Source organism: Strix uralensis, chromosome 7, assembly GCF_047716275.1.
Source record: "Strix uralensis isolate ZFMK-TIS-50842 chromosome 7, bStrUra1, whole genome shotgun sequence".
Taxonomy (NCBI): domain Eukaryota; kingdom Metazoa; phylum Chordata; class Aves; order Strigiformes; family Strigidae; genus Strix; species Strix uralensis.
Window position 1 is genome coordinate 24,706,596 of NC_133978.1, and position 16,221 is coordinate 24,722,816.

The 16,221-nt window shown below is 53.3% G+C and overlaps 2 protein-coding genes across 2 annotated transcripts; both read right to left on the reverse strand.

Moving 5' to 3' along the window:
• Positions 1–1,794: 1,794 nt before the first annotated feature.
• On the reverse strand, positions 1,795–4,880 carry CYP26A1 (cytochrome P450 family 26 subfamily A member 1). Its single transcript, XM_074874021.1, has 7 exons — positions 4,685–4,880; positions 4,275–4,499; positions 3,875–4,162; positions 3,601–3,750; positions 3,141–3,275; positions 2,779–2,931; positions 1,795–2,588 (listed from the first exon to the last, which is right to left on the reverse strand). Exons 1-7 carry the CDS (start codon positions 4,871–4,873, stop codon positions 2,247–2,249), a joined length of 1,482 nt encoding a protein of 493 aa, XP_074730122.1. The 5' UTR covers positions 4,874–4,880; the 3' UTR covers positions 1,795–2,246.
• Positions 4,881–8,271: 3,391 nt separating this feature from the next.
• On the reverse strand, positions 8,272–16,055 carry CYP26C1 (cytochrome P450 family 26 subfamily C member 1). Its single transcript, XM_074874022.1, has 6 exons — positions 15,864–16,055; positions 15,563–15,787; positions 15,155–15,430; positions 13,303–13,458; positions 9,367–9,861; positions 8,272–9,084 (listed from the first exon to the last, which is right to left on the reverse strand). Exons 1-6 carry the CDS (start codon positions 16,053–16,055, stop codon positions 8,722–8,724), a joined length of 1,707 nt encoding a protein of 568 aa, XP_074730123.1. The 3' UTR covers positions 8,272–8,721.
• Between the last annotated feature and the right edge of the window lie 166 nt (positions 16,056–16,221).

Consider the following 16,221-nt stretch of genomic DNA (forward strand, 5'->3'; position numbering starts at 1 on the left):
ATCATACAGCGGCAGTGCCTAACATAGGTTATGTTGTCATGATTTACAACAGCTGAGGATGTGCCCCCAGATGTCCAGACAAAATCAAATTAAGTATATTATTTTTTTTTCTCCAAACATAAAAGCCTTGCAAACTTGACTCAAAAATTAAAAAGGAGAGAAATGCATGTATGTCCTTAGACTTACACTGTGAAAGTGTTCATACTCTCCAGAGAGCACTTAGTTTCACATTCTTTATAAAAACAAAATCTAAAATAATATGAACACCTTGCAAAAAGTTCCCACATATAAAAGACTTCAGGTAAAAATAAACAAAACATTTAAAGAATATCAGCATCTATTTGGATTTGCAGAATGTTGTAATGTTAAGGAAGAAAATGTTAACAAGGGATACCAAGACAAGAGTCTTGCTGTTCTCCAGACTTCAGATCACCTCCAAATCAGGATCAGGGTTTGTAATTTTCTGCCATCATATTGGTAATAAAGGGGTCTTAAACTGAGATTATTCATCAAATCCCTGAAAAAACATAATGGTACAAGAAGTTTAGATAGTAAAAATTATTTAAGATTTTAAACATTGCAAAGACTCAGGCACAATCTAAAAAGAATATCTTTTGTATTTTAATATTAAAAAAAACTGACTATGAAGAAGTCTTGATAGTTACACTTATATGTAGGTTGTATCTAAGGTCTGACATTAAAAGATTATCTATTTAAAATGCAATCTGGAAACACATCAAATGTATTATAGAAACGCTCCTTAAAAAAAAAAAATCTAAAACCTCATAGATGCTATTAAACACCTGCAGTGATTTTGAACAACTTAACTCCATCCTTAATTTTGACCTTGGGAGAATGTAATGAAAAAGTGACTGTTCTCCAGAAGCAAACAAAAAACTGAATTAGTCTATATGCTGCTATAAGTGTTCATGACACTGTATTACATTGGCTTACTTTGTAGATGTTTATAGAGCCAGCCTATGTTGTTTGACTTTTGAGGGAAGACTAATAGGTGTGGTAGTGGGGGGGGGGGGGGGGGGGGAGTAGTAAGAGCACAAAAAACCTTATGGTTAAGCCAAAACAGGGGTCATGCCTAGGGCATTTTATCTGCCCTGCTTACACACCCCCAGGGAATTGCATCTCAACAGTTGATTCCCTGTTAATCAATTCACATTAGTGCCTGCCTTTTAGTTTTCACTTTGCTGAATTCCAGGAAAGAAGTTCTTAAACCAAATGCATGCTCTATCTCTGACCTAGTCAGAGCTGTTGCATTTCAAGAAGAAATCAGCAGATTTTATTTGCTCTACCAGCTGATAAGAGACACCTTCATAAGTAAAGATTCATAGCCAGCAGACTCAACACAGAACAAGATCCAGTGGTCTGTTTACACAGGTCAGTAGTAATATGGGAGAGGACATTTATGGAATTTTTTTTTCCTCAATCTGTTTTCTCAAGCTACAGAGAAAGACTCACATTACACATTATTCCTCTGCTTCCCTTTAGTTTCTTATTTACTGTCAATGAATACTATGTGCTTGATAAGGAGACATGTAGCACTTGCTATCATTCCATACTGTTGTCAGTGAGCGTGTATGTTTTTGCACTGTTCTTGCCACTTAAAGGCTAAAATTTAAAACAATTTCCTATTCACAAGTGAGAACCCCATAGGAGAGTTATGAACCTAGAAATAGCAAATAGCTCATTCACAAAAGCAGATCTGACTTTACATCCAAACCCTTCAGACCCATTGGCCAAACTATTCCCTAGCATACATGCAAACCTTCATACAGAGGATCATCAAAAATAAACTTTATTATCAAACTTAAAATTCACACATTAAACATAAGATCTAGACACAAATAATACCGAAAACATTTTCAGACAATAACCATTTTAGGTAATTTGGATGAGTAGCTAGTTACCAGTTTCAAATGCCTTTAAGAATATTTCTTAATACATACACCATCATGAAATGTCTTCAAATGCTTAGCTGGCCAGCTTTCAGTAAGACTTTTAAATAGGGGAAAACTTATTTCTATAGAAATAACATTATCTAATTATGAATCAGAGACCCATAATTGTAGTGCTTGGGGAAAAAATATCATACCGTTTTGAAATATTTAGAAGACATAAATAACTATTGTACATTTACAAGTTTAAATATTTAAAGGCCTTCGTTACTATAAAAAGTTACTATGTACATATTAGACGCTATATAGAAATCCAGCTGGACAAGCATTGAGCTCTCAGATTTGGCCGCTGAAACCTATGAACTTGGTAGGCAGATTGTCCACAGGGTACACTATGGGGCCCGTTTTCATTGTAGGAGGTCCATTCAGCAGCTGCCAGTCACAGCTCCTAGCCAGCTCCACTGTAAATATTTTTAGAAGGACTTTTGCAAACTCTTTGCCCACGCAGCTCCTCAGGCCCCCACCAAAAGGAATGAAACTGAACCTAGAGGAATCCTCTGGAGATGGAGACATGAAGCGATCCGGGTTAAATTCATCCTTGTTGGTAAAGAGATCTGCCACATCATGGGTATCACAGATACTGTAAATAACATTCCAACCTTTAGGGATCTGGTAACCCTATCAAAAGAAGAGAAAGGAGACATGAAGCGCCTTGTTGTGTTAAATAAGCTAAGTGCCAGCACAGGACACGTCGGTGCACCCCACCTCCCCTCCTGGCTTCCTGCAGGTCACTCTAAGGCAGAGAGGCTACACGAACGCACTAGCACTTTGCGGGTGCTCTGAGGGGTTGAGCCCAAGCCCTGCTTACATTTAGCTCAAGGGTCTTAAGTGCAATTCGAAATCCTCCAGGAACAGGCGGGCTCAGCCTGAGAGTCTCTTTGATGACACAGCCAGTGTACTTCAGCTGCTCCAAGACCTCCATGTCCAGCTGCTTCTCTTGGTTGGGACTGCACAGTAACCCCTAGAAAGGAAGACGCTGCCGTGACATGGAGCAGGCAGCCAGGGCTCCTGGCATTGCAAAGCAGCTGCACCTCAGTGAGTGCTGTTTTCCTGACACCTCTTAAAAGTAGGGCACCACCTGAGTTGAGGGGAGCCCTGTCTGGGACACATCTCCTGGAGGTACCTTCCCAGTGCCCCCTCCTGTGAAATGGCTCTGGATAAGACACACACCTTCACCTGCAGCTCTTTCCTCACTTTCTGCAGGACATCATGGTGGAGCCCTAGGAAGGCTATCAGTGATGTGGCAGCACTAGCAGTGGTTTCATGGCCCCCGAAGAGCAGTTCTGTGGCAGACTCCTTCAGTTCCTTACACAGAAGACAAAGAAGGGATAAAACAGGCCTTGGACACAGTATCTCTACCAGGCCCACTCTACCACCACAACGCTGTGCATTGCTCCCAGACTGGACTCAGGCGCCAGGATGGGGTGGGTGGTGCTTATGCTCCCTGTGGACATGGCTCCCCATCCAACAGCCTGGTCGCAGCCTCTACACCCCAGTGCACATCACAAGCTGGTTTATTTCACAGGGAGAGGGAGAACCTCCTGCTCTGTCCTTTTGGCCCCAAAGGATAAGCAAGCTGCTGACAGAGGAGCTGGGGGAAAGGGATGGATCTGACTATGGGGAACCTCACCTGCATGTTGAGCTGCTCCCCGTTGCCCTGTGTGTGCTCCATCAGCAGCTGCAGCGCATCCTTGTAGCCACCCTCAGGCTCCTTACAGGCCATCTTGGCGCGGATGTTCTCCTCGATCTTGGCATGGATAATGTTGCGTGCCCGCAAACCCTAACCAAGCAGCAGGGAGAGCAACGTGGGACTTAAGCCGTGCTGCCATCCCTTCCTCCCACCCATTCCCCGCTGCCCTAGCAGCAGGAGCACCCCTCCCCTCCCGGCCCGCCGGGAGCCCTACCCGGTAGAGCCCGCTGAAGGGCACATCGATGGGGAGGGAGAAGAGGTTGCGGATCATCTCCTCGAAGGCCTCCACCAGCTGCTGCTCGCCGTCGGGGCTGGCCTGGCGGGGCTGGAAGCCCAGCAGGATCCTCATGGCGATGCGAAACATGAGGCGCTTCACCTCGGGGTAGACCAGCAGGCAGGGCCCGGCGGCGCCCAGCCACCGCGCCAGGCAGGCGCTCACCTCCTCCTGGATGACGGGCACGTAGTGCTGCAGGGCGTCCCGGGAGAAGGCCCGCATGATCACCTGCCCGGAGGGACGAGGAGAAGGAGGAGGAGAAGGAGGAGGAAGGGGACACAGGCTCAGCCGCCGCGCCCTGGCGGCCGCACCCGCTCCCCGCCCGCCGTCGGGGCCGTACCTTTTTGCGGTGCTTGTGCTGCCCGTTGTGGAGGTTGGAGAGGCAGCCCGAGCCCAGGATGGTGCGCACCGAGGCGGGCCACTGCACGGAGACGAGCCGGTGCTCGCCCAGCAGGATGTGCCGCACGTTCTCAGCGCCCATCACCCGCACCGTGGGCCGCCCAAAGAGGTGAGTCTTGTAGATGAAGCCGTATTTTCTGCGCTTCATCTGCAGGAATTTCCGCCTCTGGACAGAGAAGGGGGAGAAATAATAAACTAAATTTTAAAAAGGAGGAGAGGAAAGGGCAGGGAAAGCAGTTCTTTCCTACCTGGGCACGGGAGCCCGGCGAAGCTGTTGCTCATCCCCCTCCCCTGCAGCCAGAGGAGGAGCCGAGGCGCTTCTCCGCTCCCCGCGGCATCGCCTCGCCTTACCTGCAGCACCATCTGCAACGTCTCCCCGAAAAAGGGGAGCCCCATGGTGCCCGGCGGCAACGGGAGCGGGCAGCTGGGGTCGCGGCCGCTCACGCAGTACAGGTCCCAGAGCTTGACGGCGGCCAGAAAGAGCAGCAGGGGCAGCAGGAAGGTGCACAGGGCGCTGGCGACCAGGGCGGAGAAGCCCATGGCTGGGGAGCGAGTCCAGCCCGGCCCCCCAGGAGCTCCGAGTGCGCGGGCCGGACTCGCCGCGAGCCGCCTTTTATACCCTTCCCAGGTTGCTGCCCACCCTACCTTGGTCCGATAAATTAGTTCACCCAAAGTTCATCTTTAATTGCGGATTGCGGCCTGGCTCCTCCCCCCGAAATCTTTAACTGTTTGCTTTGCGCGACGCATCCTGCCCGCCGCAGACAGCCGCTGGGCGGGAAAGGTGCTGCCGGGCGCGGCGGCTCCGGGCTCGCTGAGCGAGCGGGCTGCGGGACACCGCCAACGGTTGTGGGCCGGGGGCCGGCCGCCCCCTCGGATTTATCGCCGATGCTCGTTAGAGACCAGCAGGTTGTACGGAGAAACATCCCGCTCCAGCACTGGGAGCCCGGCTGCCCGGAGACACCTACCCCCGGCGGCGCTCCCCGGCCGGTGCCGGTGCGCTCTCCTTCGCCGGCCGGGAACGGCGAGCCAGCGGCCGGAGCCGGGAGAAGCCGGGCGGGTGCTGGGGGCCGGACGGGGCGGGCGGTCCCCGGGGCCGGCGGAGCGCGGTGGCCCGCCGGGCAGAGCCGCAGCTCTGCCGCCGCATCGGCGGAGGAGCCTCCGCTGTCCTCTGATTCACCTCGAAAGGCCCGGCTTGTATTTCTGCCGGCCGCGGAGGAAGGAGCCGCGGGCAGCAGTCCGACTCAGCCTCCCGATGCAGGTTCAAGCGCGGGTCACCGAGGGAAAGGGAGGTGAGCGCGGAAAGGAAACACCCAACCCGCCGTGCCCGGCTCCTCTCTCCGGGATCCGCTGCCCGCCCCCGCCCGGGGCTCGCCGGCATCCCCGGGCCGTCGGGGCTGCCGCGGCCAGGAAGAGGCGCTCGGCACCGGCCGGGCACCCCGCCTGCAGCCGCGGCTCCCTCCAGGAGCCGGCGGGCAGGCCCCGGCGGTCGTTCTGCGGCGAGGAGCGGCGGCTCCGGCCGGGAGGAGCGGGACGGGCTGCGGGGAGGCTGCGCTCGCTGGGGCTGCCGCCGGGTCCCGGCGCAGGAGGCGCCGCCCGGGGGACGCGGCCGCTGGGGAGGGGGCGCCCGGCGCAGACCGCGGCTGCGGGGCCGCGGAGGGAGGGACGGGGCCGCGGAGCGCTCCGCTGGGCGAGGCTGCTACCAATAAACTATCGTGGTCGCCCTTTTTTTTTTCTTTTTCTTTCCGCTTTTTTCCTCTTCCCCCGTTACTTTTGCTTTCTTGCTCCCAGAGAAGCTCAATAAACTCTGGAAGTTGCGTGTGCGTGTTTGTGTAGGGGAGGGGGAGATGTCACTTTTAATTATTATTTTTCTGACAATCAACGCACCACTCGGGACCCTCCCTCCTCTTACGATGCTTTGTGGGAGCGGGGCTGCCCGCCTGCGCCGCCCCTTGCCCGGGAAGGGACTCCCCCCACCTCCCCCCGGGGGTACTTCCTCGCCCCGGCGGCGCGCAGCCCTCGGGGGACGGGGCGGCTCCGCGGGGCCCGGCCGGCGCTGGCCCGGAGCGGCGGCCGCGCCCTGACCCGGCGCTCTCCCCTTGCCGGGCGCTGACCTGCTTGTGACCTACAACACGGACCGTGACATCTGCGTGAACCCGGCCGGCAACTGCGCCAAGTTCACTGTCTATCAAAATAACGAGATACGGTGGCCTGAGCACCGATAATTGCCACAGGAAGGCTTTATTATCTCCCCAGCTGTGTATTCCCCAGCCATCGGCTCGAAAAGAATCAAATGGTAAAGAGTGAAAGGGATAATTAAAAACATCTTGGAAGAGGGTCAAAAAATTAACAGCCTAATATGAACAAACTTTGATTACAAGTAACAATTATTACACTTCATTTGTAAATGCTTGTGTTTATCTGCAAACAAAATCAGTTTCAAGTCTTTTATCAGTTTCAAGTTGTTTTTTTTGTTTTTTAACTAGATTCATGTTACATTTTTCAGTGGGTGGCTACAGGGCTTGTTAGCGCTCGGGGTAATTTTTAAGTGCCCCGGCCCTACCGCACCCGGTGCTGGGTGCTGCAAGCCCAGCCCTGCCCGCAGCCCTGCCTGTGGTGGGAGCCTGCATGGCCCGCGGGTCACACCAGTAGCTCTTGCTAATTGAAGTTAGTCATTGCCACTTGCAGCCACCACCTACTGATTGCACCTCTGATAGCCAGAAAGATTCACCTTTCAGGACAAGGTCGGGAGGGGCAGAAGCTCTGGTTCACTACGGGGTCGACCTGCCAACAGCACTTAACTCAGCCCTGCGGTTCAACCTCTTCCAGATTTGACCTGTCACATTTAGGAGCCACATTTCTGCCCCAGGTAGCGCTGTGCTCGCTGCGCAGCCCTCTGACAGCTAACGGCAGCGCACGCCCCGCTGCAGTGCCCCGGCATGGACCTGCAAGGGGGACTGGCCAAGTCAAGGTCATTTGTCGCCTGGCATTGAAGCAGGACGATGACAAAAGATTCAGGGGATGGGGGAGCTCCCCAGAGCCTTGCCAAAGGGACTCTGTCCTCATGCCACATTTCTGCCCTCGCAGGTGAGGCCGCTGCTGGTTCTTCACCCAGAGCACACTGTGTCACCAGGCCCAGGAGGCACTGGAGGGACAAGGTCTGTCCCCTCGTTTCCCCCACTGCTTCCACACAGGACACATGACAGTGGGGAACAGAGGTGAAGCTGAAAGGAGCTTATAAACACATTACAGTGGGGCAAGGATCTGGGCCCAGCTCTGTTCTGAGTGCAGAAGCAAGAGGGCTCCATTTTGCACGGGAGAGAAATACCCTGTGTCTCAGTGAGGCAGGCGGTACTCAAAAGCCACCTAAAAAGGTGCCCTCAGCACCCAGGCTTAGCCCCAGGTACCACCCCCTGGACAGACCCACGGAGCTGCTGTCCTGGCACTCTCCCTGTCAGAGCTAGGCTGCAGGAGGTGACATGGTCAGGCTGGCCAGCCAGCCACCGTGGGGCCTGTGTCACCTTGCAAACACCCCCTCTGCAATGTGAACAGCATCATCGGGAACGGGGGACTTTCTACCACAAATCAGACATATTCAGAAATGTCCATTTTCCAAATATTTATTCCCCAAAGCCCCCCCCCTGCTGCTTCAGTCCGATCCCTTGGTCAGGCTGCAGCTAGGGAGTGTGTCCTGTGGGGAACCCAGAGGGGGGCTTCATGGCAGACCCTGAGCAGCAGCACAGTGCTCAGACACAACATACACAGCTACTACTACTGGGTGAATGAGACATGTCCTCTTTGCGCCGGCTCTAATGGGAAGTACAGGAATGAGATTAAATATTTACAATAAAAACCACTTTACACCCTATTATTCTAGCTACAGCTGATGCCATGGATTGAGCAGCCCTGGCTTGTGTTTTCCTGCAGACCCCCCCCCCCCGTAATCTTCCCTCTTCATACATCTAAAAAGCTACAGTGTGCAGGATGTCTGTCCTGCCTCTCCTATAACACACCCACAGGAGATAACCCTGGGACAGAAAAGCTCTGGGAGCCTTAGCTGTTGGGCTGGGAGTTTTGCTCCCCATCCCCTGTGGCTGGAGACCTGTGTGGGGCAGGGGCAGGCTGAGCCTCCAAGGGGGTGCTCTGCCAGCAACTTCAGCAGGTTTTGTCCCCAGGCTGGGGCTGAGGCTCACCCCCATGCTCAGGAGCAGGACTCTGCAGGACCCCCTCTATACCGGTTTGCGCACCAAGAGGGGAAAAATAAAAAGATGTTTGGGGTTTTGCTCTGCAGCAACCCAGTGCCATACCCAGCCTGGGGCATCAGAGACCTGCCCCTGTCAGCCGTGGAGGGCCATCGATGCCAGGGCTGAGGGGTACAGCATACCCCTGACTCAGGCCTTGCTGCCGTGGCTGGGCTGCAAGGGGTGGAAGTAGAGCTGCAGCCCATCGTCGATGGGGTGCACGATGGGCACGGTCTGCATGGCGGGGTAGCCAGGGGTGGCCAGCTCCCAGCGGGCTGTGCTGACCAGCTCAATGGCCAGCAACTTGAGGATAGCTTGTGCCAGCTCCTTGCCAATACAGCTCCGCGCTCCACCGCCGAAGGGGATGTAGTGGAAGCGGCCCACAGCCTCCGTCCGGGCAGCACTGAAGCGGTCTGGGTCGAAGCTGCTGGGGGGGCTCTGGTAGATGGCGGCTGTCTCATGTGTGTCACGGATGCTGTACATGACACTCCAGCCTTTGGGGATCTGGTAGCCCTGAGTGGGGAGAGAAGAGGGAAGGAGAGGAGCGTTACATACCTGTGCAGCCAGCTGTGCTAGTGGAGGGTGAGCAGAGGGTGCCTGGGGACAGCCCCACCACATTGCCCAACTGCTCTGCAGCTTCTTTTCTCCCCAGCCCAGCTGGGACCCACAGAGGTTGCTGGGTGCCACCTTCCCCTGAGCTACACTGCCAGGCACCACCACTGTGCCAGACACTGTGCTTGCAGGCTGTGGCAGGCAGCAGCTCCCTAGCAGTCCACTGGCATGCGGGGCACTTACATCCAGCTCGAAAGTCTGCAGCGCTGTCCTGTAGCCTCCGGAGACGGGGGGCAGCACCCGCAGCACCTCCTTAATCACACAGTCCAGGTAGCGCAGGCGGCTCAGCTTCTCCAGGCTGATGTCCGAGGGGCAGCAGCAGCTCTGCCCTGACAGTGCCCGGAGCTGGGGGCCAGCACAGGGGAGGGTGGGCTCCAGCGGGCCGCAGGGCTGGAGGCAACCTTCCTCCATGGAGCCCCGGGGCCGGCTCTGGTCCTCACAAGCATCTTTGGCTATGGGGCAGAGAAGTGGCTTCTCACTGTGCTTGCTCTGGGAGGTCAGGGTGTCTGGGCAGGGTCCTCCAGGGCAGCGCTTACACTGTTGGTACAGCTCATGGGACATAAGCTCCTGCCGTATTTTTTCAATCACTGAGGGGTGCTTCAGTAGCAGGAGGATCAGAGAGGTGCTGGCACTAGCCGTGGTGAAAAAAGCAGCAAATATGAGCTCAATTGCTGACTCCTGGGACAGGAAGGAAGGTGACAAGTTTGAATGCCATTTTAAACTGGTTGTGATTCAGATTGTTTCCACCTTTTGCAGGTTTCATCCCTGTGCAGAGGGCCCTGCCCCCGCCCCTCCCCTCTCTCCACAAACCTGCACCCACCCTGGGTTGGCAGGGACCGAAACAAGACACCCTTGTTCTTCCATTTCTGTGCAAACTGGACATCCACTTGCCAAGTGACTGATGCAGAAACACAACTGAGATGAGAAAACATCACCTCCAAGTCAGCTCTTCTGAGTTTTCCTTCCAAGATTTACAAATTTTAAAGAAGTATTTTAACATGCATTTTAGCATACTGAGTTAAGTTCATTTCAAGCATTATGCTTTTTACCTTCATTTGCCAATTCCTCTTTGTGCCCAGCTTTTACCTTTCTGCCCAGCCAGGGGTTATGAGGCCTTAGGTTTATACATAAATCCTAGATGTGCTGGCAGCTAAAATGGGTTGCATTTGATCCATCTCCAGTTATAACTGACCATTTGCTTGTCTGGGAGGGGAGTCAAACCAACAGAGTCGAAAGCAGAAAGACCTCCCTGCTATAGCAGGTCAGCCCAGGAGGTGCTGTAGCCGGCAGGGAGCTCTCCCGTACGGATGCGCACACCAGGCAAAGGACTTGCTTGCTTTTCAAGCTTAACAGCCTGAAGCACAGCAGTGTTCCTGATAGCTCCATAGCAGATGTGTCCATAACAAGTTAGGAGGTTAACCACCTCTGATGGACCACAGCACAGTCAAATCTGTAATATGTGCCTTGTCCCGGCTCACAGATCCTCACGGGACTGTCTGGAGGGTCTGTATGGCACAGCACACACCAGGTGGCTGTGGGCTCTTTGCAGCACCCTGTTATCAACTTTCGGAAATCGTAGCACTGGGCTGGGAGCGCTGAGGACAGAGGTCAGACCCAAAACCCACGGGAGAAGCCCGAGGGAGGAGCACAGGGAGCTGCCACCCTGGGAGGGGCTGGGACCTGGCTGGCACTACAGAGCACTAATCACTCCAGTCCAGGGGCAAAGCAGAGCAAAACCACCCAGGGAATCAGAGCAGTTTCCTTTCACACAGCTATGTGTCTGGAATTTAAATGGTTCTGACACAAATGGTTTCTGGAGAGGTGAAGTCAAAAACACAGGGAAGGACACTTGAAGCCTGAAGGTATCCGGAGCCAAGTCTGGTAAGGTCAAGGGTAATGTAACAAGGATTACTCTTTGCTACCATCCCCAGTGTCATATATTGACTGGACTAGAGGCTTTTGCCAAAGTGCAGCTCTCAAGGGCATCTTTCAGCTGAAATAAAACCTCTGAAATAACAGATCCCTGTCGACCCCTATCACACCTCCTGCAGGCGTTAGCAGGAATTTTTACATTCACAAGGTAGCAGACCCAGATGAAAAGAAATCTCTCAGTTCCACTACTTGCTATTAAAACTGAAGACATTTCAATACAATGCAAGGAACTTAGGGCAGGCTCTGCGATTTGAAATAACAGCCCTTATGACTCCGTGCATCAACCTCTGACAGTGCTGCTACTTAAGCTGTGACACTGAGCTGCTGATCTTCCCTCCCTTTTACAAGGCCAACATAACCGGTGACTGGGAGGCAGCATCTTCCCACAGTGTCGTCAATGTTGTCCCTGTGCTACAGCCCAACTCCCCGTCCAGAGAGGCAGGACTGGTGGCGTTACAGTTCTACCCATCCAGCCAGTGACAGCACTGTTTGTAGGATGGGTTTTTTTAATCCTTCCAAGGTTTTAAATGTTTTAAGACAGTACTTTTGGCAAAGTGATATCTTTTTAATGACCTTTACATTCCATGGGTCCTGCTGAGTTCATGGCAGCAATGCAAATCACAGTGTATTTAAGAAAGTTTCTGGGAAAACGGTCCTTCAAAATAATTTGAACAAAAAGCAAATTAGTAACTAGTGTGTGCCAGTGTTTGGAGTGTCTCTCAAAGTCAGACATATCGATGACTCTGAGACAGCTTTGGAATTTTTACCCAACTACACCACTTCACTGGATGAGAGCTCTACTACTGTTTTATTAGAGTGGAGACTATTGCCATAATTGCAATCACAGGCAGTTCGGTTTGCAAGTCATTTCGTTAAATATAGACAAGGTAGAAATTTTCTAACTGTAAAGGTACAGGACAGCATATGAATATACCATCATTGAATCAGCTAGCCTGAGGTCACTGCCATGTCACTCCACATTACATTTAATATCCCCTTATTCCTACTGTTAGTTTTCATTTGTTGTCAGAGACAGGGTCATGATGAGAGATCGGGTAATTGTTTGAGTGTAATATCCATGTGAATACTAACAGAAATTGATCAATCTTAATAGATCACATTTTGAGTCTGACAATTATTTAAAAAAATAATTATAAAACCCCCATTATATGAGAATAAATAATAATCATAATAAAATTACTTTAAGAATATATGCTAGTTCTAATTGTATCTAATAGTCACTGTAAAGTCTTTCAAATATTTTAGACTTAGAAATTACACTTTTAAAAAATATTTATAGAACATCACTTTTTAGATAGTTTTTCTTAAATACCTAAATAAATGGTAAAACTATGTATGTTCAATACTTTCAAACTATATTTGGCTGCTGCACCTATGCAGAACTGCTTCAAAACTTGTAATATAAATACAGTACCATCTGTCATCCACTGACACCAAGTGACCCAGAGCTATGAATGATGCAGTACTAATGACAATTTTTTCCCAAGATCTTTTCCAAAAATACTCTTTACATTCAGTTGGTAGTTTTGGTTCAGTAAGGACTACTGGGTTCATCCCTAAGTCACAGTAATGCATCATGTTGCATCATAGCAATCCACAAGCTAGATGATGTAATTAATGATGACGTGATAAGGAATGACCCAGAGACCATCATTCCATCCCTGGACCCATTTTGATGTATTGTCTCCGAGACTTCTGGGCTCGCAGCCCTGAGGACGTGATCTCCACACCGCACTATGCTAGATGCTGGGGGAGGTTTGTGGAACAGGCAACTAGCTCTAAATATTTCCAAGATAGTACCTTGGAGGTTACCAAGTGCAAACTGACATACAGAGCCTTAGTAAAGCCATGTAACCCTAACAGCACCCTAAGTCAGGCTGAAGCCCAGTGGCCATGAAGAGGAAAGGTAGAAGAGGCATTTAATCCCATTTTAAATACCAGCTCTCCGCTAATGCAAAGAGATACAATCCTACTGGAGCGTATGAGCATGCTGAGTCCAGGCTCTCTTGGTTGCGCTGGAGATGGTGTCCTCAGAGTTGGTAAGAGGAGGGCAGGAGACAGCAGCTGGTGGTGGGTCCCCACACAACCCTCCTCCTGCCCCTCAGCCCAGATCTCTCAAACAGCCACTGAGTCGGAGGGGACATTGCAAGTGGGGGTTCTCCTTACCTTTAGCTCCTGAATGGTGAACTCTTTGCCATGCTCCTTGGCACTGTTTATTATGAAATCCAGAGCATCACTGTGATCTTCTGGGTTGTTTCTCTGCAGTTTTTCCTGTATAGCCTTCTCCATAAACTCATGTAGCATGTCCCGTGCTTTGATTCCCTGCAGGAGGCAGACACAGTTCAGGAGAGCCCGAGGAACCACCCCCCTCTCCAGAGAGACCGGGGGACCCCAAGTGTGGCAATCCTTAATCCCAGGATCTGTAATAGCAAGAACTGTTTAATCTGTTGCCCAGGCCCAGAGCCTTGTAAGAGGCAGCAGTTTGGGGAGAACTGCTGCAAATGCTGTTGCCTTGCTTTGTGAATCAAATACGACAAGTCCCAAGAAACACTCTGAGAGGAAAAGAGCAGTAAACGCACAGTACCGAGTCCAAAGGTGTCTGCGCCGAACAAACCCATGGTCTTGTGAGGTCCAAAAGAAGCTTGTCCAAAGGGACAAGAAGAGGTAACTTAATAAAACTGATTCCAAGAAGCAAGGAACATCTGACAGAGGAACAAATGAGTGGTTTTACCAGAGTATACTAATAAAGACACGTTAATCACACCAAGCTCATCTCCAGTTGTGTTGCACTCCTGTGCAGCAAAACATTTAGGAAGATCTCAGTGAGTCAAGTGATGATCAATTTCTTTGGAAAGCAGAGATGGATGGAGTCACAGAGTGTGGGGCTCTGTAGCAAGATGCCTCATGCAAAAGCCAGGACTAGAGATTTGGCATGAAAAATGGCCATGACCAGATGTATGGAAGAAGATACAAAGGCTGAGAGTTGAGTTGGGAAGGATTGGACAAAGGAAACAGGACAGTGAGCAAGGGAAAAGACAAGGGCACCTAAAGGCAAGTTGCAGAGGTTGGTTTGGGGCCAGACAGGCTGTAGCTGACCTGAGAGAAGGCAGGGAGGGATAGGATGGGGGGTGAAAGCTCACATTGGTGACAACCTGCAAGGGGGAACTGGACAAGGAAAACAAGAGCTTTGAATTGGTGGAGAAGAGCAGCAGGGAGGTTAGGGGAGAACTGGGACTGGCTGGGTAAGGCGATCCGGTGGGGCAGAGCTCACAGTGGAAATAAGAGATTGGACAAGACCTGGCTAAAAGGGGCAGGAGACTTGAGCTGTGGTAAAGGTGGAGAACCCAAACCCAGAGGAGGGGACACAGACTGAAATGGGAGAGGAGGGGTGGGACACAGGACGGATACCTAGAGCCAGAGTGTGGGGAGGCAGGCAAAGAGGGGCAGGACAGCAGGGAAGACACTGTGGGTTGGAAGACACAGAGATGACTGTCCCTCTGCCACGTTCCCCTCCAGGAGCCCTTGCTGTCTCTCTGCTGCTGGGTGACAAGGGACCAAGGACCATAAGAGGGTCTCAACTCCTCGGCCTGCCCTGAGGTGCACAGGGAGTGCTGACCTGAGGTGCGCTGTGCCCTTTGTGCTCATGCCCACAGACCCCTCGACAGTGGGCTGACGTGAGTCCAGGTGGGATGAGATGGGACGGGATCAGACGCGATGGACTAACCAGAGCCAACACAGGCAACATATGGGGAGAGGTAGGAAAGGAGCCCCTTGCTGTACAGTGAGCTGGAGCCAGCACAGGGAGGTGATGGGAGCCAACCAGAAGCAGGTGAGAAGTGCAGAGAGAAAAGGAGATGGCTGGGGTGGCAAGACAGCAGGCCCTCAGCCCCGGAATGAGGTGCTGCAGACGTCCTGGCCCATCGGAAGTACCCCTTGGTGGGCCTGGGGACAAGGGGTCTGTGCTGCCAGGGCTCCGGCCCCTGCTCCCAGGCAGAGGGAGCAGGGCAGGCGGCAGTACCTTGCGCAGCCCGCTGAAGGGTATGTTGAGGGGCAGGGAGAAGAGGTTCTCCACCAGCTGTTCAAAAGTTTTGGCCAGGTCCTTGAACTGCTTTTCCTCCAGGCGGAGCCCCAGCAGAATCCGAGCTGCAATGCGGAAAGTTAAGGTTTTAGCGGAGGAATAAACTGCGATGGAGCCCGGCTCCATGCACCAGCCCCGCAGCTCCCAGCTCACAACCTTCTGGATCCGTGGCAGGTAGCTCTCCAGGGCAGCGCGGCTGAACACTCTGGCCAGGATCTAGGAGGAGAAGGGGGGGAACAGAGGCAGGTTGTTAAAGTGTGGGGGTGTCCCACGTGCCACTGAGGCCCAGGCCTGGGCAGGAGGTGCCGCCTGGGCTGCGTGCCCTGCCGGGGCGGCTGCTAGGCTCACCTTGCGGCGCTGGCGGTGCAGGTCACCGATGGAGCTGAGCAGGGTGTGGGAGCCCAGGATGATCTGGGTGCTCTGGGGCCACTGCGTGCTGACCAGCGTGTGCTCGCCCAGCAGGATCTTGCGGACGTTCTCAGCGCCCGTCACCCGCACCACCGGCCGGCCCAGCAGGTGGGTCTTGAAGACGTTTCCGTACCTCTCCCGCCGGGAGCTGTGGAAGCGGGAGCCCTGGGGACGAGCTGCGGGTCAGACCGGGGCTCCCGCCAACCCCTTCCCACCGCGTCCCCGTCCCCCTGCGCCTTACCTGGAGCAGCCAGTGCAGGGTCTCCCCGAAGAAGGGCCAGCCCATGGAGCCCCTGGGCAGGGGCAGGGCGCTGGCGCGGTCCCGGCTGAGGCTCCAGCGCAGCGCCCACAGGTGCCGGCACAGGGCGACCAGCAGCGCCGGGGCCAGCAGCGCCAGCGCCGCCGCTTCGGGCCAGGAGAGCCCCGCCGGCATCCTCCTCCCGGGCGGCGGCGGCGGTTCCCCGCCCCGGGGGCGCGGGCGGCTCGGGGGGCGGCCCCGGCGGCTGTCAAACGCCGAGGGGGGCCGGGCGCCCCGCGACTGCGCTGCCGGCGGCGGGCGCTCCGCGGCTGGCCCTGCCGGCTGCTGCCCGCCCGGCCCC